This window comes from Chiroxiphia lanceolata, chromosome 11, assembly GCF_009829145.1.
Source record: "Chiroxiphia lanceolata isolate bChiLan1 chromosome 11, bChiLan1.pri, whole genome shotgun sequence".
In the NCBI taxonomy this organism is placed as follows: Eukaryota; Metazoa; Chordata; class Aves; order Passeriformes; family Pipridae; genus Chiroxiphia; species Chiroxiphia lanceolata.
Genome location: NC_045647.1, coordinates 18216151 through 18242389, shown reverse-complemented (window position 1 = coordinate 18242389; position 26239 = coordinate 18216151). Strand labels below are relative to the sequence as shown.

General features: G+C 40.0%; 1 protein-coding gene across 2 annotated transcripts in view; it reads right to left on the bottom strand.

Annotated features, from left to right (window-relative positions):
* Window positions 1–26239, bottom strand: part of IARS1 (isoleucyl-tRNA synthetase 1) — a 97852-nt gene that overhangs the window by 58027 nt on the left and 13586 nt on the right. For both annotated transcript variants that reach the window (XM_032698972.1, XM_032698970.1), the window contains exons 7-13: window positions 20591–20708; window positions 17755–17902; window positions 15938–16025; window positions 12182–12242; window positions 10494–10589; window positions 5846–5968; window positions 4305–4396 (exon numbers count right to left, since the gene is read on the bottom strand). In XM_032698972.1, coding sequence (XP_032554863.1) covers window positions 4305–4396; window positions 5846–5968; window positions 10494–10589; window positions 12182–12242; window positions 15938–16025; window positions 17755–17902; window positions 20591–20708 — 726 coding nt within the window. The remainder of the gene's footprint in view (window positions 1–4304; window positions 4397–5845; window positions 5969–10493; window positions 10590–12181; window positions 12243–15937; window positions 16026–17754; window positions 17903–20590; window positions 20709–26239) is intronic.

Below are 26239 nucleotides of genomic sequence, written 5' to 3'. Positions count from 1 at the left end.
TGTGTATACAGATCTGAAAAGCCAGGAAATATTATGATGTATTTTACTATTTGCATTTAAAATAACCATCATAAATCAAGAAGAAGTAACAGAACCCAGAGTTAACTAGAAAAAAGTCCCATCCAGAAGGAGAAAGGAACAAAGAGATCCAAATAAGCATACAAAAGAGGTTTTAAAGATGTCTTAACATATTTCTTACTTCAAAAACCAATAAACTAAAATCCATATGGGAGGAGAACAGTTTCACAACTTGGAATTGGTTAGAAATGGAGACACTACAGGCCAGAGCACAGAGACTGATAAATACATTAAATTACTTACTAAAATTAATATCTCTAAGCATCTGACTGCACTGTCTCAACCCAGTTTGATTTATCTGCTCCAGAACACAACTGCTTAAGGTCTTGATTAGCTGTTCAAGTAGCATAACATCCTTCTAAAGGATCCTGTGATCAAACAGTGGGCACAAGTCACTAGAGGAGACCTCAGACATTTCTAGTCCTTCACATCCATCCCATTATTCCGGCTCTAAGGGGGAGAGTGAACCCTAGGGGATGGAATCTTTCTATAAGTACAGAGCAGTTCCAACAACACTGGGACAAGAAGCTCATTCTCCCTTACCACCAATCCACCCCACAAAATGTTGCTTAAAAATATTACTTTTGTTTAAGTCACTTTGCTACAGAACTCAGCAATAGACTTGCTCAGCAATAACTCACACAGACCCTGAGAAACTACTGTTATCTCCTGCATGCAGTCACTACTACAAATAACCCATCTTAGAAGCTGAATTAATTTAACTTATATCCATAGGAAGGACTCGTTTGGAATGCAGAAACCACTGGAGATTATAATGCAAATTAAAATTGCTGCTGCCCAAGCACTTGTTAAAGGTGCACCTGCCTGACCAACAGAAGAAAACCTACAGCAAAGATTTTTCAAACCTTAAAACCTGGACTCGGTGCATAAAGCCCAATAATAAAACCCACACTGCTTCTCTTAATACTGTATTTCAGAAGTGATTTCCTTTTAACTACAGCCTATATGTTTCAATCTGTTCAGGTGTTAAAGTATCTATAACCTCACAGGAAATGGTAAGAGCTCAAAGTAATATTAATGTAGTCATGTCCAAGCTATTAAATGCAAATGTACTAGGTAGGATAGTTTGCTTCTCAAATTATGGCCTAACACCTAAAAAGGGGAACAGTTCAGTTCACTCCTCACACAGCAGCAAGATCACAGTAAGAAAGAAAGTATTCCCCAAGCTACAAGGTCCTCCAGAAGTATTTGAGTTTCACTGAGCATCTTGTTTCAGAAGTGCTGAAGAATGATGAATTGCCATCACAAGATCTTGAGTAACTGGAAACAAGGAGAATAAAACCTGGTAACAACATCTTCTCACGTGGTCTTAACATATTGCAGAGAGAAGGTTGGTACAACAAACTGGCACCCAACCTGTGTGAGGAGGGAGCAGCTGACAGGCTGCACACAGGCCTCAGTGCACCGAGCAGCTTCAGACCAGAGGGATCTGTGACAAAGGGACAAGCAGGACCCATTTCCCGGGCTTTCAACCTGACACTAAGTTTGTAACACCTGAGAACCATTCCAGGGCATCCACAGAGTACTGCTCCACCTACCTGATGGCAGTAAGAAAGAGGAGATGGCACAGTTTCTCTGAAGACTTTTTTATTCCATCTGTGCTGCCAAGCAGTGCCTCAGCAGGAGACAGGAGAGAACAAAACACTAAAATTTACTCAACCTTCCACATTTCTGCCCCTCATGGCTGGTGAGAAAGTTGAATTGAATCCGGATTCAATTCTTTGATGTACAATCAAACAACAAACATCCACTGCTGGGTTGTGTTTTCCATCAACACAAAGGGTAAAATCACCCAGACAGACCTTAAATCAGAGGCTGATGATTATAAAATTCCTGCCTAAACCTTCCTCCCTGTTTCAACCGAACAAAGTTTTGTTCTCCTTACAAACAGATCCTTTAGAAATATCTCAGAGTAATCACATTATAATAACTTGTGATCCTACTCCTACTCCATTTTCTTGTAATTTAGGAACCAAATGATTAGTAATTGAGCATATGCTATGAGAGATGCTTCCTGGCCTTGCCTTCTCTGGCTTGCAAGAGACAAAGCTCTGTATCTGTCACTGGTAGAGCTTCCCAAAACTGCTTCCCAATGGAATGGCAGGCAGTAGCTGTGAGGGACACTTCAGCTCTCATGCTCATTAGCTCTGCTATTCCAGTTGCTAAACTGCTGCCCAGACCATTCAGACTCAAGATCTCACATGTGAACAGAGTGGATCTGAGCAATGTTCCCCATCTTCAGCAATTCCAATAAAGGCAAATTCTAACTGAAAACCGTCTACTGTGTCCTCACCAAGTTATTGTTTCTATATTCTAAAGTTTAATTGACAGAAAAGTATTACATAACACAGTAACAAGAAAATGTAGAGAAGGACTCTAATTCCATCATATGTAAAAATAAGGCAAATTTCTCAACATACCAAGTGTTCAACAGCTGCCTGATTTCAGCAAAAAGCATGTACATTAAGAAGAAGAGTCTGATTTCAAAGTTTTCTTCCATTAATCAAAATAACTTATAACTATGTTCAAAGTTAAGAACTACTCTTCTACTTTTAGCATATTCCAATTATGGTTTGATTTGTGATGGCAGTGAAATGAGCTTTTCAAGTAGAATCCATTGTTCTGTTCTTCCCACCAGATAATTTGCTGCTAGGTGCTGCCTGCAACTTATCATCAATCAACAAAAATGTCAACAGAGTGGCAGGAATAAGGATGTTCTTCAGAATCAGCACTTCTCCATTCCTGGTTTGTCTCAGAAGGCCATGACTGGATATTTGAATTGCTACACAAGAACAACACAAATGTTGCTTGATTTGGGGCTTCCATTCCTCAAAAACTGTCCCAAATCCTCAAGGACACAACACTCAAAGAGCAACTCCCTTTCTTCCTCCAAGCAGCTCTTAGAAACAAACCAAGCCTGTTATTCAACAGCAAGCCAAGGTTATTCTTGCTGCAGATAAAAGATAAATGCACACTGTTAAAACACTTCACCTGGCAGTGTTAAAGCCAGAGAGAGAGAAGAGCTTTTATCACAATTATTTCAGTACAGATGCTGTGTGCATCAGATATGACTTAAAATCTTCAAGTCATTTCAGATAATTAGGTATTTTAAATGTGTCTTGACTTGTAGTATAAGTTTAATACAATTCTCCTGCTAACAGATTACTGATGATTCTTTTTTTCAGTCTGACATTGTTCGGTGATTTTTCCCCCCCTCCTCGGTTTTGCAACAGCAACTGTACATACAGTTCAAACCAGGGAGGATGCTAATAAAAACATGCTTCATTTCCAGATTAAATCTGCCTAGCCTGTGTTCCTCATACCCAAAACCTACATTTGCTCACTGATACTGAAGGCCCGTGGAGACTTCCACATGCAGGATTCCCACTCTGCCAGGGAAGATTCCTGACAGGCCTCTGTGCTGAACCACTCCCCTGATATTCCAGAGCTAATCTGGAACTTCTAGTCGGCAAAATCAAACATTTCCAAGAAGTCTCCAAAGGTACTGTGAACAAATCAACTGCTATTCCTGACCAGGGGAATTCTGTTCAGGAATGAGAGAGCAGAAAAGCCTATTTATGTGTTACACTCACTACCCCCTGCAGTGGTAAATGCTAACTTCCATTTTAATCAAAAATACAGATGTTTCCACTCTATAAGCAACTGGGCTCCACCAGACTCCAAAGAAAGAAGGCATTTTACAAGGTTAAAAAGAAGTAACTATAACAACTATAATTTAGCCATTTTATCCAAAACATGGAAAGCTTTAATGCAAACATCTGAACACATTCTGTGATAAACTTACTTGGACACAATACAAAGTGTACCAAAAAATCCCCTCCCACCACTCAGCTGCTTAGAAAAAAATCAGATTTTTTAGACTTTTTATAGCCATCTCCAAAAGGTAGTACATGGAACACTAAAGAACGAGACACACAAGCTACAAAAACACACCAGTAAAATCATAACAGAAAAAATTTTCAGTCTTACATTTAAATTCATCAGATTTATGGTAAAAAAAAAATTAATTTACTTGATTACTGAACCAAAATTGGAGCTCTCCTAAATCAATAATCTCAACTCATGTTACTTTTAGTCTTGTTAAAAAATTCAGCAGGTGAAGAGAGGGGTAAAAATGAGACAAACCTGACCAAGTTCTCTGTCAGAACCCTCAGCCTCAAAGTCATATGTGCCTCTGTCCTTACCTCCAGCAGAAGGGGTAGCTGTGCTTAAAACTACTGCTGTGGATCAGTCGGCCCTTCTCCTTCAGTACTTTAATGATGTTCTTATCTGCATCCTAAAATGAGAACAGAGGATTGTCCTTGGAACACAGATTTCGTTCTTTCAGTGAGCTCCTACAGGATTTGTCTCCAACACCCAAATTAATGAAAAAAACCCTGTAAGTAATCCAGCATTCACACACACGTGCACAAAAAAATCTGAAGCACTTCTGTACAATTTATACATTTACTACAGAGGCACCATAAAACACTAAATTTCCAAAGTTATTTGCTCTCCAAATACTGGTATATAGGCCTTTTTTTACCCTTAACTCTGTTTCCATATACACACAACTATGTACAAAAATCAAATTTTCTGCAGCACCAGTACAAGCCAGCACTCACATTATTTAATATCTTAAATCTTATTATTGACTCTTTTCATTTTGTGGAAGTCACATAGGGCTTCTTACATAATACTTAAACTTCGCTACACCACATTCCTCTAATGTGACTGAATTTCAGAAGTTGGTAATGTATATTTATTTATAATAAATACCTCACTAACTAACCAGGACTTACATGCTAAGCTGAAAGTGAAAGGTGTATATTAATAGTTTAAGATCATCTACTGAACAAACAAGCATCAATATGACATTAAGGGGGGGGAAAACACACACAGATTTATGATACAGCAATATCCATAAGGTAAAAATTCAGCATCATAAGAATATTTTCCAAGAGCCTTATGTTCAGATTTCTACCAGCAAGAAACCAAACATGGAGCCTCCAGTGTTCTACTTGCCTTAATATATAGCAGGAAGCAACGAGAGATGATTAAGTTCAAATGCAACACAAAATTTTTTTAGGTCTTTTTCAAGTAAATTGTGTTTACAGGAACATGCTTTTGCTATCAAACTGTAACAGCAGGACTAAACCCAAATTATTTTCTTAGGACATGGAATTTAAGAGGCACTCCCTGCTAGGGATTTGCAGTTGCAGCAATCTGGAGTTCACGTGGGTTGCTTTTACATGGATTCTCTGGCATCTATTGGCAAGTAAATTCACATTGCAACACATCCCACAAGAGGGGAAAATGACTGGATTTCTCTCTTCTAACAGGTCACGTAACATTAACTGGCTGGTAGAAACTGAATGATGATGTGTGTAAATTCAGAGTCATCCAGAGGTGAGGGAGGCACATGTGCCTACAGACTGTGTGCATGACATTTCCAAAAGGAAGAAGGCAAGTGTGAGGCTCTTTCTGCAGTGGATGCAAACAGGAGACACACCTTTCCCCTCTCACCACAGATACACAACATTACTTACACTTCAAATTCTTTATTTCTCAGCTACTGTAATAAACAAATCCAACCTTGCTGCAAACGTTAAAACACATTTTAATTTATCCACATACCAGGCACACACTGCAGACAAACCTACTTGGAGAAAGACAGGAACATTTCTACTATACATAAAATTTATCTTGAATAAAGTGGTAATTTACTTTCTCCAAGACCACTGACCTTCACATACTGCCCAGCAAAGTCAGCCACTTCTGCTGTGAAGCAGCCAGATGCATCAACAGGGCACACGGGCACAGAATCCTTCTGAATGATATTAAAATCCATGCAGACTCTGTAATCATCCTACAAGAGACAAGCAGCAAGTTGTAGGAATACAAAGCACTGGTTAAAATATCCGTTCCCAAAACAAGAATTTAAACATTGAATAGAAAACGTGATGACTGGGCAAGAACAGCAAAACACTCAGCCTTCACTAATCCCAAATGTGCAAGGAAAAGACTCTGTAGGATTGCAGTTTTATTCATGAGAAAAAACTACGATTTCTTCAGACTATAGGGTCTCTCACCTAGTAGAGGGGATATGTGCATGGTTTTTTAGGTACCTAAATGCATATATACACACACATGTATTTTATGTGTGTAAATACACACACACATGCAGTGAACAGCTTCAGGCTCCCACTGCATAGCAAAGAACCTGCCAACCACTACATCATCCTCTGTCCCAGCCAGAGCTCTGATCAGCTCACCAGCCCACACAGCATTTTTTAGAAGGCAGGTTGTTTTAATCAATCTAATTCTGGCACTTCACACAAGAAATCCCATTTTCTGAACGTCTTAAAAGATCCAAAGCCTTTAAATCTGTGTTTCTCAAACTCTGTTGGCCCAGAGGCAAAGCTACTACTGACCAAGAACCACACATGGACATCGTTGGTTTTTTCCTTCCTGGCCAGTCTCCATTTAAATTTTTAATTTCCTGTACAAGTAAGAAGTAAAAAAAAAAAAAAAAAAGGAAAGAAAAAAAAAAGAGGGTCACTCCAGACTTTCCTGAACATCATTAAACAATAATGATATCGTAGAAAAGATTAAAACAAAATTAGTACTGGGACAGAAAGGTTCAGATTTTAACTTAAAGTCTGAAGTCACAGTAAATCCACATCTTAACCAATTATCACCCAGATGACCCAATTTCTCACCCTAAGGCAAGAGAACATTATTGGGAGTGGGAGGAGAAGGGAGTAGGGAACAGTTGCAGACCAACACACTCCTCAAATCACTTCATTTTCCTCAAATGAGAAGGCCCTGCCTAAGCTGCATCCAGGCTTTTTGGAGTCTCAGAGGTTCCTCTATCATTGCTCTGACAAAATAAAGGAAACCACAGACTCCAAGGCCAAAACCTGAAGGTCTGTGCAGTGTCAAACAGAAGCTGCAGTGACCCCACCTGCCACAACTGGCAGCAGCTGCACTGTTCCCTCCTCTGTGCTGACAGCTCATTTACCTGGCACTAAACACAGCAGCTCTTTCCCAGGACTTGCACTCTAAAGCAACCTGTGCACCTTGGTCAAGGAAACCACACCAGCAGCAAGTGTGTAAATAAGGATTCAACAGGCCAGTGCTCCACAGCTCCCTGAACTGCCCAGATCAAACCAACACAGGTGAGGAGCCAGGTTTGAGTGCCAGGGCAGGGCTTCCAGACCCCTTCAGTGGCCCTCACCCTGTACCTCCCACCCTACCCACTAGTCCCTGTGGCCACCAGCTCTCTCAAGCCAGATCTGCCAGATGCTGCTCTTACAGATGAAACTCATACACAGAGACAGGGAAGTTGGTCCATTGATGCACCAAGGCATTACACACAGAAACAACCAAGCCCTTCAGCTGCAGCACTCCTTTGCACCAGAGCACAGCCTCTGCCCCCTCTCCAGGAGCTTTATTCAGCCATCCCCATTATTCTGCCTCCACTTGATCACCCAGCCCCTTCAGCCAACAGAGCTGAGCTAAGCCCTTCCCTCAGCTGTCACTGCTGAGGTACTGCGAGCAGGGTTGCAAATACAGGCCAAATGACAGGGCACACATCAGCCCTGCCTGGGCAGGGCATTGTTAGAGACTCTGAACAAGCAGCCAGCACAGACCACAAAGCCTGGCACGCTCACAACCCTGCCCAGACATCAAAACAAACCTGCCACCTCACAGGACCCCAGCCAAGAGGTGCCTCAGGTCCATTTGCATCACTAGTGCACCCAGTGACAGAGAAAGGGCTTTGTTGTTCTGGCTTTCTACAGTTAGTTCCTTTCTTTTGAAGAGCTTGAATGGAAAAGTTCTTCAGATTGACCTGCCACTTGATTTAATGAAGATCTGCTTCAGTAACCACAACACATACAGAAATCCACAAGTGATGGACTCAAATAAAAGCTAAAACAAATATCAATTCTTTCTAGGATAGAAGACATAGTGTTCACTTTTGTACCCCTGCCATGATTAAATCTCTCAAAAGATTACATACAAAAGTTGTAATACACAAAATGAATGAAGTAGAAGCTATCAAACAGCTCACTGATGAGAAATCAAAATCTTTTTCATCTGAAATTTTAACAAAACAACAAAAATGTGAAGCCAAAAGGTTCACCTTCAGCACCTCAACAAAAAACAGGCACACTTTTGCAGTGCACTAAAAGTGCATCAGTAGAAGATCTATGAAAATTGTGTGACTCAGTCTGAACACACATTAGAAGTACTGCAAATTAAAAATCTGTCTGTGAATTAAAATGGTACCGAAGCTTTTTCAGTTGACTGCAGGTACATCTACATATGATGAAATGCCTGAGCAGCTGAATTTTAGTGTCATGTTAATCTGGAGGTACAATGAGTTTACCGAGTTTTTAATACAGGTTTGTCTTGTTCTGTGAGCTTTAATTTTGATGCCTTTTGAAATGAAATAATAGAGTGTTCTGATATTGTGTGGTAGCTTGTATTTGGCAAATGCATCACACAAGGCAATGAAACTACATATCCTGGAACTAAATGAAGGTGAATTTTTACTTTTTATTTTGTTGGAGAAGGATACATTTCTAAGCTATCAGCAATACAGAATATGAGTCAGTAAGTAGGATTAAAGAAAAAAAAAAACAACTTACTGTCGATCTCCATTTATCAAAGGGACTTATTTATAGTGATGATGGAAAGGAATAGAGACAAGCTATGAGGCTTCCTGTGAAGGACTGTGCTCTATTTCTTCTCCTCTGACCCTTTCCTCCTGCTCCACTTACCCCTTTCCTATTCACCTTCAACACAACAGCACAGGAAGGTGCAGAGGAGCCAATTAATCAGGAAGACAGTCCTGTGTGCCATCATGAACTATGTCCCTTTCATCTGAGCTTGTCTAAAGGCCAACATATAATGCCAACTCTGTAACACTCTATTCTACACAGAGCCTACTGTACACTGAATTACTGCACCCAAACCAGGACCCTCTGTGAGCCTTTCATGTTATTTTAATGAAAAGGTTTTAAAAGTAATTGCTAACTTTCAAGGAGAGAGAGGGAAGGAGAGAGAGAAAAGGGTTTTTTTCCCCTCTGTTTAAAAACCTCAGTGGGCTTATAACACAACCAAATAAAAGAGTGCAGATAATCCTTGCTCTGACTGGACAGTCATCCTTTCCAACAACTTCACTGTATTGTGCAAACACACAAACCACCAACAGAGCAGCCAAGGGAAAGGTTCTTCCACAGCTCTTGCTCTACTGGCAGCTTCTTCCCTTCCTTCACCTCCTACAGCAAGAGCTCCTGACTCAAAACCATGTCTGCTCCCTCACCCTCTGGCAAATCCAAGGTTTAGCTATAGGGAAGAGTCTGAGGATCAGCAGTGGGATAGGCTTTACACTCCCTAAGACACTTCCCCAGTTACCATTAATTTCTTTATAACTGCTAACACAGCCCAGTCTAATTTCCTTTATTCACAGCTATATTAAGCTGGCATATCTTTTCACATCAGTGTTCATCTTGACAAGGGAAACACCACCACAATGGATGTACCCTTCAGAAAAATGCAGGGGAAAAAGGACAGAAAAGGATGGGCTATTTCACATGAATACAAAGAGGTCTGTTCCTAATGCCAACAGCTTCTGGAAATTATGAGAGAGCTCATGGTCCAAGCATTGGTAATTGCTAGGCACTGGCAGCTCTACTGCAAGTTTTTTGAGGGCATCTCTGGATAATGGCTGAAGACAGGACATGATACAAAAAGGACAATAAGCCTAAAGTAGTGCATTTAATTCATGTGTCTAAAAACTGGAATGATTAAATCCATGAAAAATTATTCCTCTCAACCTTGAAAAGAACAGACTGAGGGAAAGGACAATAAAGGCAGAAAAAAAAAAAAAGAATGGAGTGCAACAAAATCCTTTCACGCCAAGGGATGAAGTCTCAGGACAAAAGCAGTGAAAGCATTTTCTCATTCTCTAAAAGCTCAGCGAGTAATGACATTGAAACGCTGAAGAGGGGCAGTGTGCTGAGCAGAACTGCTGTTACCATCCTAAATTATCACTTAGCAAAGCCACTTTGGACTATCAGTGCCACAGATCAGTCCTTCTTCAAGCTCTAACTTTAGACTTTGAGAAAAGCTGAGATCAGTGACCCTCAGAAGATACAACGGTGAGTTCATACCCCACAACAAAAACCAAAATCAAGGGACACAAGAGCCTCGCCAGGAGAGCTCGTTAGAATACAGTGCTACGTGGCATTCTTACACTTGTAAGGAGCAAATGGGAAGACTGTTTAACATCAATCACCCTGACAGACAGTCCCCAGGAGCTGGAAAGCCAAGATATGCCTGTGGAACAAAATTAACGTGGCAGTTGTGTAGTTCATACTCACAGCACCAAAATAGGGAGCCTGATGTACAACACCTGTGCCTTCCTCCTCCTTCACATAACCATCTACCACCACAGAAAAGGCACCTTTATCCTTGCACTGTAACACAAAAAGATGGTTTTCATATATATATATACACACACACATACATACACAGCAAAACAGAATTCTTAAGAACCCCGGGGTGCCACAAGCCACACATAAGACCAAAGAGCTGCACTGAAAATAAGTGACACAGTAAAATGTGACATTCCTGACATTTAACGATTTCCTATAGCCCAGACACCCAGGCTGTATCCTCCATTTGAACAGTGTCAAATGTGATTAAATCCAACACCTCTCTAGAAGGCCTTAAAGTCAATTACTCTTCAAGCCACAGATCTTCACACACTTCTGTGCTTAACAGACTGTGAACAATACACTCCTGAACTTGAGGATACAACCAAGAAAGGTGCAGGATGCTCCTTGCATTTTTTATGCCCACTATACCTCTTAACTTTAAAAAAAAAAAAAAGTTTGCTCTTATAGTCTACAGTCTTATAGTTTGCTCTTACACATTTTCCTTATATCCCTCACAGAATAAGAGGGTGGTAAATACCAAACAAAAATAAAAGAATATCCAGAAAAAATTGCCAAGAAAAGATTTGACAATTTTCAGCGTGCTCAGGACATAGCTAATGAAAAATAAAAGAGCTATTTTCTATTCCTTAATCCAAAAATAGTAAAAAAACATTACTGCAGTCACAGCTGAACCAAATATGCTACAAAATATTAGATTTGGCTTGTTCTGACGAGAAATATTTTGAGATAAGACCTCTGCTCTAAATAAAAAATGGTAAGATGCCCATCTGCTCCTTACAAGTACAGCAGGACTCACAAGATGTGTCCACTCCAAACCTTTACATCCACAGTGCAATTTTTCAGATTCAGCTGTGTTCGACTTTTCACTGGAAGTATCAGACCCTGCTCCCTACAGAGGTTTTCTCACCCTGACTCCTGCACAGGCTTCAGGACAGATGGTGTCACAAGTGACCAAATCCCTTACATGAGTTACCAGCTGCTTGGCCAGCAGTGCTGTAAATCCACTTCTTCTCTTGGAAGAATTGAATCCATTTTTAATCAGATTGTTTAAAAAAAAATATAAAAATTCTCTACCCCCCTCTCCTATTGCTACATATTCTACTATCTGTAGTGCCATTAACCACACCAGACTTAATGCAGTGTTTAAATGCTGTATCCATATAAATCTGATCTGTCAGTAGGTTTTCCAACAAAGGCTTTTAACTCTTCAATGAAACCATCACATGTCTATGACTTATTCACAGCCAAAGTCACTCTCTTGTGAAGACAGAACTTGTGGACTTAATAGGCTGACAAGAGCAGCTCAACAGATGAGAAGCTGAGAGAATACTGCCTATTTATTAATTTGGATTGAAAGTTTCTCTGCAATCTGAAATCAAACTTCTATTTATCACTGAATTCTTACTCCGTGTGTATTTAAAACTTAAAGGAAAAAAATACAGAAAAAAGCACTCTGTTTTTCAACCTTTAACTAGGATTTAAAGTACTTCAGTACAACCTGGAGTTTATTATTAGGACACAAGATTTCTTTATATAAACAAGGAATACTGAGAATGGGGTTTATTTTTATCTTTGCATCCTGTAACAAACACCAAACTTGTTCATCTTACCTGAATAAAATATTCAAAGAGTGGCTTATATTTCTTGCCTTTAAGAGCAATACCAGGAAACCTGAGGAAAAAGATTTACATGGAAACAAATTAACAACTCGAAAATTGCTTTTTTCCTATTTACTTTTTCCCCATCCCTGAGAGAATTTCATTTCATAAAGTGAAGAAAAATTATTCCCTCAATATTTGCTTCCCTTTTCTATGCCACTTTGGCAATTTGGACTTGGACCAAAAAATCAATGTCTCTCAGTGCATCTCTGCTAATAGTCATCAGGTACACTTCTATCAGATAGACTTTAATCAAGCAATCAATGTAAATTAATAGATGAATTAAGCATTAATGACAATTTTTTTCTGGTAAAGCTGGGCAAGAAGCCTCTGGATAAAACACAGTATTCATAAGAATGAAGCTCTTCAGCCCAGCATGTCCAACAGAACTGAATAAGCCCTGACCCAAAGCAGCTGAGGTGATGTGCACAGAAGGTTGTGAAACAGGGCACTGCAGTCTTTAAAGCTCAGATGCCTCATTCCTTAGGCTAAAACTGGGCATCCAAACTCTCCACGGGCATCTCAGAGAACGATCCAACACAGACAGGGACAACTGAGGGACCAACTGAGCCAGACAAGCAATGTAAGACACAGACAGAGCCTGTAGATGTGGCTCCCTTCAGGCTCCTGACAAGAGCTGGCAAAGACAGTGATTAGGCTGGGATTCACAGCTCAGAACTCTCCTGAAAGTACTTAAATTGTCCAACTTGGGGAAAAAAGAATCTACCTAAAACATAACTTAAATCTAACAGATGGGATAACTAACAGTGTCACAGCTGTGGTCCTTCCCTATGCTCTTGATCTATAACTTCCCAAACAATGGTCAAACCATAAAACACTTGACTACTTCAAAGTAGGGAACTCTTCAAAGCTGTTTCATGGCACAGAAAGCACCTCCAGCACTATCTAATGCCAAGTTAAAGAGCATGACTCCTCAGCTCAGCACACACAATATCCTCTAGGAAGAGGGGAGACTTCTATTTTAAGCCACAGCTCTGCAGATGGTTTATATATTTTATATTACAAACAGCCTTAGGAATGTTTGAGGTGCTTAATCGGGATCAGATGAGGGAAAAGCATCCTAGTGCTCAGCCACACAGATATGGGAATGCTCAGATGCAGATTGTGAAGCACTAGAACTGGCTAAAAAAAAAAAAAGGGCAGTTAAATTCTTATTTAACAGAAAGTCAGTGAAAGGCAAAGGTGGTGGATCACAGTCCTGGTTTTCATTTTGTTTATTGAAGTCCTGGACTTCAAGCTGAAGATTTATACAGTGCTGCTTTCTTGTGACCTAAGTTACACTAATAAGACTCATTTAACAGCACTATAGTAATTCTTCACTGTTGAGAGACCAAAAATCTCTAGTTTGGATAGTCCAGAATTCAAATTTTCCAGAATCCAAAGAGAGACAACAGTGGAAAACAGTGTAAAGAAATTAAATGTTTGATATGCAAAAGGACTGAAATGCAATGCAAGGGGAGGAAAATGCTCAGTCATTTCTTATCTACCCCTGCTAAACAAAACAAGCCACTCCCTGGCCAAAACTGGGGTAATACACCCAGACCAATCCATTTGTGCAAAGCAGCTGAAAGTATCCTGACCAAGGTGGAAGCCACCTCATCAGTGAAACAGGGAAATAAATTCCCACTCTAAAGCCTGGGAGGAAAAGGCAGAGCAAAGTCAGGCCTGAGGGAGGGTGGGAAGTCTGAGAGCACTCAGGAAGTTCAGATTATTTCCGACACAACATTTTCTATCAGATCATCCCCTGACCTCAGCCTGGCACTTGGTGCAGTTGCATGAATTTCTCCCTCAAGGGCCTGACTGCTTGAGAACTTGGAAATGAGTTAAAGAAAGCAAAAAGTTCAAAGTAGAAATGGGAAAGTTCATTTCCATGAATTTATATACTCATAGATGTAAATCTTTCAAAGATCCATTCAACTACCAGCTACCTTCTAATTGTCTCACAATTCATATTTGAGAGAACTAATTTATTATATAACAAAGAGGGGAAAAAAAATCAGCTTAAGAAGACTGTAGCACTGATACAGAAAGAAGAAAAATATTCTGCTCTGCAAGGAGAATAAAAATTGCCAGGAGCCTTTTGGATAGGCAGAGGTAAAAAAAATGACATGTTTAAAAAATAATCAAAGACTGGAGAGAGTGTGTTAGAAACACAACTAACCAGAGACACAAGCAACAACATCTGAAATGTGTATGATGGCCTCAGAGAGCAGGTTCTTCACAGTTCTGACAAAAATACCACACCAAAAAAGGCCAAAATTATTCAGTGCTTTCCTGGATACAGAATAACTGCAACCAGACCGAAGGTAAATTGGTTGTATTCCATTAAAAGAATGATTTGGAATCAAAAGACAACAGATCAACAAATTTAATACAGCCAGCTTGCCCTTTTTTTGGTGGGGTTTTTTTTTGGGTTTTTTTGGTTTTTTTGTTTGTTTTTTTTTTGTTTAAGTCTAAAGGAAATGCATTAAAAAGCATTTAAGAAAAAAGACTGGGTTTGGTAGAAGGCTCAGTCATTAGACACCCTAAAGAGGCTTCAAAAGCCTGGAAAAGAATACAATACCTCTCTTTCATGATGGAATTGCAGTAATGACGGAGCTAAAAACCAGGCAGACTAACAACCACCTTCAACTTTAGGTGATTAAAAAGTGAAGTGCTAAAGAACACACAATATGAACTTGTCAAGAATAAGCCACAACAAACCAAATTTTCTTAGGCAGACTAACCACCCTAGATAGTAGGCAAGCAGGTAAGATTTAAATCTGAATGTTAGTAAGAGTTCTGACATTTTGACATCTCATTCTGACCCACACAAACACCTGAACTGGTGGATACATCATCACTTCCAGAGAAAAAGTTGTTAATTCAGTATCAGACCAAAAGAAAACTTCCAGTGGTATCCTGGCAGGATTATCATAACACTGACACTATTCAATGGTTTTACTGATGACTCAGAAAGGAGGAAAAAAAAATATGGAAACGGGAAATTCAGCCAATTCTGAAGAATGAGAGCACTGAAAATCATCTTTATAAACTGAGTACAGCTTAAATTGTTACAGAGGAAGTGAGAGATCAAGAGCATTCAGTTGGGGTGAAAGAAATCAATGCAGAATTATAAAATAATCATTATTCAACTATCACAATATAAGCCAGTTCTTTATTTCCCTAATTCAATGACTACATGCAATTGTTTAGCTGAAGTAAGACATAATCTCCTTTTTTAAATGCAAAGCTTTCAATTGCTTCTTAAAAAAAAAAAAGATAAAGATAAAAATAGCTAATGCCAGTGAAGAAATGGTGTTATTCTCAAAATTTTCTAGTCTACAATTCTTTTTTATTGTGGTTTTGTGTTGTGTGGGGTTTTGTTGGGGTTGGTTTGTTTGCCTACTGCATAGGACTGAATAAAGAGAGCAAATAAATATATGTTGTATTTTACCTCTTTAACAGGGTGATGTTTTATACAAAAGGTTTAAGAGAAGCCAATATATGTATTTTGTCAAAGAGAGCTAAGGAAACTTTTATCCTATTTGTAGCTTCACACACAAAACTCTTTGTGCCAGTAAATTTCAATATCTTATAGATTTTTGCAAGAAACACACATGCAGGGAAATCCATCTTCTTGAAATGTTTAACTTTTGATCTAGGAAAACACTGCAAGTTAGCAAGTGTAATAGTTTATGGACTTGCCTGTCAAGTATCTCATATTCACTGTCAGATTTGTACAGTGCTATCAGCCTGGATTCCATCAGAACATAAATCTTCCCTGTGGCATTATCTAGAATATAAAATAAAACAAAGAGTTACACAAATCTCAGTTTAATCCCCTCATTGCATCATTATGAAACCTTTCAACATATGCAAGATGGTGTCAGTGTAGCTATAAAATTGCCCAGAATAATCCTGCTGATCAACCATTACTTTCCAGATACTCCTTTCCCCATTCAGTGACTTTAAAAAGCACTTTCCAAAAGTTAGGCTTAAACAGAAGCCACAGGATGAAAACCAGTCCACTGATTTTCAGTGTGTTTTGCTGTTCCAGAGACAGAAATACCCCATCTTGTCTACTGTCATTGAACCAAACAAAAGAGCAATTGAAAAGTTCCAATATTTGTAGCTGAAACAGAGGGAAACAACTGCAAGATAGACAATTACTACATAAAATCAATATTATTAAGTGGACATTGGGTGTAACAATTGCATTCCATGCTGCCTTTCTGAGATCTGCTCTTCCAGTTAATTACATGATTGGATTTCTTTACAGAGGAAGTAAAGGACAAAAAAAAATTAAATTTTATGAAAGAAACTCATTTTCTACTCAAAAAAAAACCCTGATTTTTTAACTTCAATGACAAATTTTATTCAGACTGCTACCCTGCCAATTTAATCAGGGTCACTGTCCCACAGCAGTGGCCACAGACATCTAAACCCAAGAACTCAGCATCTCAGGCAGGTGCTGGTGCTATTTCTCAAACTACTCAGCAATTCTTTGTAAGATGACCACAGTTACATTAAAACCTTTGAAAACTGACATATATTTAGTTCTCTTAGAAGAAAGAAAATCCAAACACATGGAGTTCACTGTAAAGGCCTGCACAACTTCATGTTTAATATCACCTTAGGCACACACTAGATACACATGGTTATGTTGGAACTGGAAATTCCTACCTAGTATTTTATTTAAATTAAAAAAAAAGGGAGGTGTGTTTGTAGATGACAGTATCATTAAAGACAACTGCATTTCAAGGATAAAATCTATTCCTTTGCAAAGTGAAAAGGAAGGCACATCATAACATACTCCACTGCCAACTGGAAAAAAATGGAACTGCAAATGCTGGAAAACTCCTTGAAGCAGTAACAAGAAAAGCAACAGCCTATATTGTTGAGGCACCTTAAATGGTCCTTGTACACAGTTCCTGAAGTGCTGGTGCTCTCCTGAAGGAGATCACCTCCCTGTACAACCTGTTCAGCCAGGCACAACCACCTGGGCCACGAGTGAGCCGAGGCACTCAGTCAAATGTACTCGAATATTGGAAAGCACAGAACACACCTTGCCTTACATTTGTGCTAAAAACAGACATTCCAGTCAGGTTGAGACCAGGATGTGCCATCTTGGGTCTGTTATGGGTAAAGAGTACAGAGATGTTCAGTTACTGCAACTCAGCTGCCACAGAGCAGCAAGTTGTTCATGAGTCTGAGCCCCAAGAAAGGAAGAGAGAAAAAAAGCTTTGGACATCCAGTCACACCTCCCTGTCTCTCTCATTCTTTATTCCACCTATCAGTATTTTTTAGGGAGCAGTCCTCACAGTGCCTGTAAAATAACAAGGGCACAGCAGCCAGAAATCAGCCACATATGAAATAAATCTCATCCTTCAAACTAACACTGATTCAGCCCCAAAGTGCTACCAATTTAGCATAAAACAGTCCACAATACAAAACATAAGTACATATTGGCAGGCACTGAAGGAAGAAGTGTTTATTCTTTGTCACCTTCAGCTAACACTTGCCTCTCACTTTTACATACTGCAGTTCTGGATTAACACAAAGGGCCAAATTGCTGGGCAAGGTCCAGGGAGTAGTGGTCCAAGCAACCAGACAAACATTGGCATCTTCTTCCAGTGGGAAGCTCACAGTCACTGAAGGATCTTGGACATCCTGAAAAACAAGATAAAGCCAAAGGGTCAAAAAGAGAGGGAGGCAAAAAAGGCTGACTGCCTGTATTAGTGAAAAAATGCAAATCTAAGACATATTAACTACTACTGCCATCCACCCACAGCCATCCTGCAACTGGCCTCATTCATCACTGTAGTGGGAGAGGGTGAAGTAGCAGCATCAGAAAGCCAGAAGAGAGCAGCAGTCAGAGTTCCTCTGTTACACCAGTGCAGACTGTCAGTCCAACAAGGCTACAGGGTTAAAAACTCAAGATTAGCAGCGAGATTTTGGGAATTCGCTGCCAAAACACCCAAGAGAACTGAGTGCCAGTTCCCTCAGGTACCTCTTATAATCCCTTTTAAAAAGTTTAGAATCAATCTCAAGTGTCAGGAAAATCAGCAGTTTCTTGGATACTGCTACACAAAGCCTTTCCCACATTTTCCTCTACAGTCAGTGATTAGGAAGAACAGACATCACATAAAATGACTCATTGCTGTTAACAAGGGGGGAAAAAAGTCTGAGGTACTTAAAAACAAGAGTATATCGATATTTAGGAGTAAAAGAAATCTCAGGGAAGGAGACCTTTGTCAGCTACTCTATAAAACTTCACCTTCAAATGAGTCAAAACAATGCCCTGAAAACAAGTTTTTCTTTCAGCCGAGTACAACCCTATTCAGTCACTTCACATTTCACCTATTATGAAAAGCTGATGGTAAGAGCGAGCCTCATCCTGCAAATGTGAAATTTTCACTATTCATTTTAAATGCCAAACAGAAAGAGGGTGCCATGCACACAGGCCCTGCCCACACCAAGAGGTCCTGTCGCCTCAGCACGTCTCGTGCGAGGAGCTCTGGTTTCCATCCAGCATCATGGAACAGTTAATGGCATCATGGGACAGGCAGCTATTTATGTCTGAGCTAAGGGCTGCTCCAGAGGGAATTTTCTGTGAACATCTGGTGCAGTCAACAGTAAAACATAAATATTACATAACCCACGGACTGTGCTCAATACCAGGCAAAGATCGAGCTCTCAGCACAGCCCCGTCTGCTCAGCAGCACTGAGGGCCACTCACTTCATTTTCTGAACACAGAGTTGATCAGGCAGATGAAAACAATGGGCAAAGCATAAAAAAATAGCATCCAGGCTGCCAGGTAAGGGCACTGTATAGTGTTTTATCTGTTACAAATCTACCTAAGACACCACTTCTTCAGTTAAAGGTAACACGAGCTGCTGACACGCTTTACTCGAATGTACATTAGACACCTAACTCTGTTTCTAAACACGTTTCTTGTGTCCCATTGCTGCTGACCCATGTTCAAATTCCCAGAGGACCAATAAGCAGAAGCTAAAGGCTGATTTCCACAGTGACAAAGCCAACAGATGCCTTACACCCCAAAAAGACTGTGCTCAGCAAGAACAAATCCTGCCAGCTCACGGCCCTCAGCATTTCAGCCCACAAACGCCACTTCTAGCAGACAAGAAGGATAATTTTTGCATGAAGTGGCAGAGCAGCACCCCCACCACACACTCTACTGGTTCTAGAGTAAGAAACAGCATCTAAATATTTCATTAAGACTCAAGAAAAGAGAAGAGTTTTGGCTCTATGGAAAAGGGGCACATACATTAAAAAAAAAAAAAATAGTCTTTGTTCTAACCACACCTCATTAATCTGAGCCCATATGAAATGTCAGTTAATAGGGACAAGCAAAATAATTACTTCATTTATCAGACAGTCACAAATACCAAGATATCTTTGCAAATCTCACTTTCATAAATCACAAACCCTTTATTCTTCAGTACAAATACCCCTCAGCAATACTGAAAGCTCCATTATCTGTGGGCTGCATTGTACTACAACTCTATTTAAACATTTGTTTTAAAAATACTATTTTTGGCCAGCACACTGGCCTTGTTTTTAGGCAAGATGTAAAAGAAACCAGATGTACAATCTGTGCTAGTTCTCTGCTGCAACAACAGAAGTGAAGGATTTATGACAGAAGGATAAGGAGGCCTGGGTCAGGACTGGAAGGGATGCAAAACCTTTATCCACAAACTAACATGAAATTTGGACAACCAAGACACAAGTTGTGCCTTCACATATGTGAACATGAGTAACTTCAAACAAGAAGCTGCACTTACTTTATCTAGTCATTCACTTTTAAAGGAATATTTTATAAATCCCAGTGAATCGTGCATTACATTGGGTAAAACATTGCCTGGAATTTCCTAGTCTAAATTAATAGAGAGCCATTATCCTACTGCTACACAGTCTTTGACATCACTTATTAATCCCCTCACAGAAGATCTCAACTCCCTCCTCTTTTCAGATCTGCACAGACAGGGACAGTTGCAGCTCTCCTCTAAAAATTCAGCATAAAACCCAACACAGTGTAACACTCACCCTGAGAGCCCAGTGAGGGAGTAATTTCCCAGAATAAAACAAAGTGTGTACTTTAAACATCTGTAAGTTGTAATTGAGACCAGGCAAAAAGGCTCAGATCAAGTGATCCAAACAAATCCAGCAAAACATGATAAAAACTAACCCATTTACCTGGATTTTTACTAACAATTTGGAGTGTAATGACATCCTTAGGTACTACCAAGCAATCAGTATTAAAGCTTTTCAAATCCAAACTGAACACAATAGAGAAATATGATTACAACATATAACATACACATATACTGACTCACCTTGTAATTCTGATGGGACTCAAAGTTGGACAGTGGGGTGTTGCAGGCAGTTGAGAAAGGCATGACCTTAACACCTCTATACACCAGTCCTTTGTCATACAGCTGCTTGAAAACCCACCTGGAGGGACACAAAGGACAAGGAATAGCACTTGGTGTTCCACATTTAATAAATAAACTGCAAAACGGGGTTGCTGCTCTAGCTGCACTTTCCTTATACATGACAGCTTCTTTAAACAATCAATCATCAACTCAAGACAGTATTTGCAACTCAAAAGGAAAGAGATAATTGCAACTGTATTTCTGGCACATTTTTAGCTTTAGCTGATTCTAGAAGCTTGGTATTCCATGCACTGGCTGCATAGCACACAGTATTTAGATGAGACACAAATCCACATCGCTGACTAATCTTTCTCAGATTCCTTCAGCACAAAGATCACCTGAAATCTAAACTATTAACAAGGCTGAAATCAGTTATAATTTAAGAACAGATGTGTAGTGACATGGCTGCTCACTTATCACATGATCTTAAGCATCTACTACAGCAACCAGTGCTAGAGAAGAGAGGCAGATACAGGTCAAAGACACCTGCAACCCACCCTGAGTAAATCCTGACAACCAGAAGAGCATTTTTCACAAGGGGGCACGGATAACCATGAAAAACAATGAACTCAGTTTTATGGTCTCACAATTTAATATTCTCCTCTGGACTCAGTTCCTCTCCAAGATCACAGTCTCACATTAAGCTTTAACTCTGTTTAAGAAATCTTCAATACAGCCTGTGGCTTATTTGGATCCTTATGTCTCCTTGAAATAATCAAGGCAGCACTTAATATTACAATATGACAAATTGAGGCAATGCTGAAGATGGACAGAAGCTGGAAGAGAAACATACTTCACACAGCAACTCCTCAAATGTCCATGTGGCAGACAAAACTTTAATACTGCAGGGTTTACTAAAGCATCACCAACATTTATCAGCTTATCAGGTCTCACTGACTTGCACACTTAGTGGTACAGGCTGCAGGCTCTAAGGTAGGAGAGGGCAAGCCTTAAATAACCACACCAAACCCAACTCACAAACCAGAACTTCTGCAGAGTCTTGTCATTTAAAACTCCATCCAAATCGTTAAAACTCTGCTGACTTTAAAAGCTCCTTTATTCCAACTATGTTTTCAAACCACTCTGATCCCTTTTCTGGGTCCCTTTGCAGATAAAAAGCTCATTGCTAAGCAACCAACCCCATCCTGGCAAGCAGCACTTTTTCCTGCAGGCTGTCATTCTGCGCTTGAGAATCTGGACCCGTATTTTCAGTCAGTGTCTTGCCTCCTATGTTTGAAATTATAACCTTCAACAAAAAACACAAGTAGACTATTGCACTGATTTTATCTGTAGCCTAAAATAAGAATATCAAAAGACATGCCCTGGCTTGCTGACATGGAAGTCATACGCTGCCTTAATCAGAATAATTATTACTCTGCAGATTAGGCAGCTGAAGAAAATACAGACTGTTCTATGGAAAAGATGTGCAATGCACTCAGATTCATCCATGGGCCTCCAGTAAAAGCCCAAAGTTCCCCTCGAGCGGTCACTAACATCAGAAAAATTGCATAATCTGACGTCTGAGATGGAAAAGGCCTCAGAGACCCTCTGCCAAAGAAGAGCCAAACCCAGAGGTCTCCCAGGGCTGTGCACTCCCAAGGTGCCTGACCTTACACACACAACTCCAAAGTCACCTTGTCCAAGTAAGAAACGTCACCCACAGGCAAGTTATGGCTGCCTGACCCTCACCCAACTCTGGAACACAGCAGTGAGATCTATTTTACAACTGAGATTTTAAGTTTATCAACTTGACCGTTCATAAATATAAATCACAAAAATCATCTCAACACAGTTTCATCAGCTTTGAGCATATATATTTGAGCTGGCTAACTGTAGAAGTCTTTGTGGGAGTTAAAGAAATAAGTTTAAATGTATGCTTACCACCTCAGAGCATAATTAATGCACACTGTGACAAGTGACAGCATTCCTACTGAAGGTGTTCTATTTGCCTTTCAAAAACAGTGACTAAAATACCTATAGAAAAAAGCTCCACTATACTTTCTATAGAGCACTGCCTACTAACAGCATCGAAGAAAACTACTCAGAGCAACACTGAATACTTAATTCAGCTGTAAATATAACTAATCTCAGGGAGGTGTTCAGCAAAGGTGAGCACTTCATGGAGCTGCCAAGCTCCCAATCCAGGCCAGCATCTCCCTCCTGTGGCAATCCCATCCCATTGCAAACCGAGGGCTCCACCTGTGCACTGCAGAGCAGGGATGGGCTTCCAAACCTCTCCAGAGCTCCTCACAGGTCAGAACTAACACTCATTTGTAGCCTGTTATAACCTCTCCCCTCAGAAAGCCATTCCAATGGAATAAAAGAATTATGATTGAGGCCAGACTGCTGCTCGATGCCATGGTCTTCATTATCATTACAAAAAAAGCTGTTCTGTTATCTCAAAAAAACATCTAATTGCTTTCCTTAACAAAAGAACTTCTGAGAGCTCTTGGTGTGTGACCATCAGACCTGCACAGGAGATGATTCCCAAAGGGCTCCCTGCAGCACTGCCCACCTAAAACACAGCACCTGCTAAAGAGGAACCTGATTCTAATAATAAGAGTCACATTTTGCTTAAAAATTCAACATGATATTTTAGACAATAACCTATCAAAACATGTTTTAACCCTGATGTTTGCAAAATGTTGGCACTTTGCAAGAAAGAGGCACCAGGTTTGCAATTCAAAATTGAAACTGCAGTGCTTTCTAAAAAACCAGTAACTTAAGGAAACCACAGAGCTCCTTTCTAGTGAGAGAGAAAATGTTTACTGACAAAAGTGAGAAATCAAACCCTATTCCTCTAAATCTGCTGAATTTCTCAAATGTAAATAAATTTAATTGCATCCTCTTGGCTGTGGGAGCAGCACTGACACACTTCTTTACTGAAAAATGCACTTTGGGGAAAGGTGAACTCAAGATGCACATTTCAGCCTCTTGTTGATAGAGAATCTGGTCCCCAAAGATGCAAGGAACGTTTAACTTCCAAAAGGAATGACACAAATTGGAAACAGTTTGTTTTTACTGAAGTGCCAGGAGGGGATGATGCAACTGGTTCCAAGACTGAGTTCCTCTCTCCACAGGAATAACATCCAAGAAACTTGAACCTTGCTACAATATTTGTTCATCCAAGTCACACACACACCAGGCAAACACCACATGGACACAATAAAACTCCTACAGAGGGAGATTTTGCTTCCAAAAGATACTGAATCAGTCAATGCAACACTCAAAACAGCCCTGGCAACCCACACAAAATCCAACATCTCTCAGCTTCCTCCAGCAGATGCCAAAGCAAGTTGCATTTCTCAAACACGTGTGTTCACATCAAAGAGAAAGATTTGATCTTAGAGCCTCACAAGTGATTAATGCCATTCCTTTGGGGGATCAGGTGACTCCAAGGGATCAGCTGGCTCTGTTTGCAGTGATCAGTATCTAAGGGTTTTCTAAAGGCTTGAGAACTCTCAGCTTTTCAGAAAACTGAAGTACTCCTTACTAACACTGACCAATTATTTTCAAGAACATAAAGTGCTTTTCTCCCTTTTTTCCTTTTTAAAGAAAAACACCCAGGAGCTGTAAGCTCAGTTACTGACAAAGACTGAAAGTAAGGTGGGCAGAGCATGATGACAGCTGGATGTAGAGGTGTATGATTTCAACATATCCATGGTACTACAGATAAATGAACAAAATTATTGCTGTGCCACCTCACATCAGCTCAATAGCAAGATAAAAGGACAATTTTATAGCCTCTATAGACTTCCCAAATAAACCCATCCACAAGCACCTCCCTATGGAAGAAGCCCTGTCACCTACACAGTTCAGCAAGCTGGCTCCATCCTAACAGCACCAAAAGCAGCAGAGTTTTTGAGGAACAAGGTTTTTCTGGGACTAGTGAAAAATACTTTAAAGACAAGATGAAATCAAAAAGGAAGCAACCATCAAAAACAGATGCTTGGGAACAAAAAAAAAAAAAAAAAAAAAAAACCACAAACCAAAAAAAGTACTCAAAAAACACTGGAGATGAGTCAAAAAAGCATAAGTGGAACATGAATTCCAATAACAAACATAGCCTATCCTTAAATAGTATCTTCAAAAGACACCTTCTTAAGAAGGTCAGGGAAAGCAGTTATTCCAAGGCCCAGGAATTCTTAAGTACAGAACTTGTCAAATTTCAGGTTCAACTACCAGTGAAAGCTTTAGTGCACATAGAGATCATCCTGCTCCAGGTCTAAACTCCAAGCTGTAATCTTTGGATCAGTGCAATGAAAGATTATGAATCAAGCCAACAGTGCAAAATACCTGCATAGAGAAAATTTGAATATATAAAACTGTTGCTAGACTTATCCCAAAGATCATCCACAGGAGTTCAGTGTATTCCTCCTTCAAAAGAGAGGTAAGGAGATAAAACAACAGGGACTGGAACAGTGAGAAGGTAACAAGGGGACTACAGCACTCAATGCACCAAGAAAATACAAGAAAGGGGAAAAAATGCAGGTAGCTAGTAGAAAAATGGACAAAACAGATTTCTTATGACCAGTATCTCTCTAGAGAATGAATTATAGACTCTAGGGAATAGAGACATGGAATACACAAAATGCCTTGGTGATTTCTATTAGGACCCAGAGAGTTTTTGTTCTGAAATCATTCTGGTTCAGTGCTGAATAAACTCCACATGCAGGAAAAACAACTGTTTTACTGCTTACACAGAAAAGAAAAAAATCTTTGACCTTTACACCAACCCAGTCCTCTCAGTGGGGTGTCCCCATTCATCCTCTCACTGAGAAGGGCTAAGGCACTGAATTTACTGACAGAGCTTATCTGGAGAACGTGGACCATGAACAAAACCAAAGCTACACAAAGGGAGTCAGGCAACCCAAGGCAAATGTTCCTGTTTCAGGAGCTACCTACAACCTCTTCAGGTGCCTTAGAAGTGGCACCCTGAGCCTGTTGCTACCAAAAAAAAAAAAAAAAAATCAAGGACAGCACTACGAGTCCAAAGGGTGAGGAAGTGCCCTCTTAATAACCTCCCTAAAAGGAAAACTAAAGCTGGAACAATGAAATGAGTTCAGTGGAGGGAACAAACAAAAAGCCCCATCACCAAAGAACACTCCATACTGGCTGTGTTTCCACAGTAAAAGCACAGAGTTTTCAGTGCACAGCCATGATACAAAGTTCTTACCACACAAAAGGACTCAAGTGTATCTTCTTCAGGTACAGAAGTACTTAAGAAGTGATTCTACTGTGCTTTCACACCATGCAAGTCATAGAATCACTGGATGGTTTATGTTGAAAAAGATTCTTAAGATCAGAGTCCACCCTTAACTGCCCAGGCCACCACTAACACATGTCCCCAAGTGCCACATCCACACATCTTAAATCCCTCCAGGGATGGTGGCTCAGCCACTTCTCTTGGAGCTTCTTCCAGTGCTCAACAAACCCTACAGTGATAGAATATTACCAAAAAAAAAAAAAATTACCTAAACCTCCCCTGGTGCAACTTGAGGCCATTTCCTCTTGTCCTATTGCTTGTTCCCTGGGAGAAGAGACTGCCTC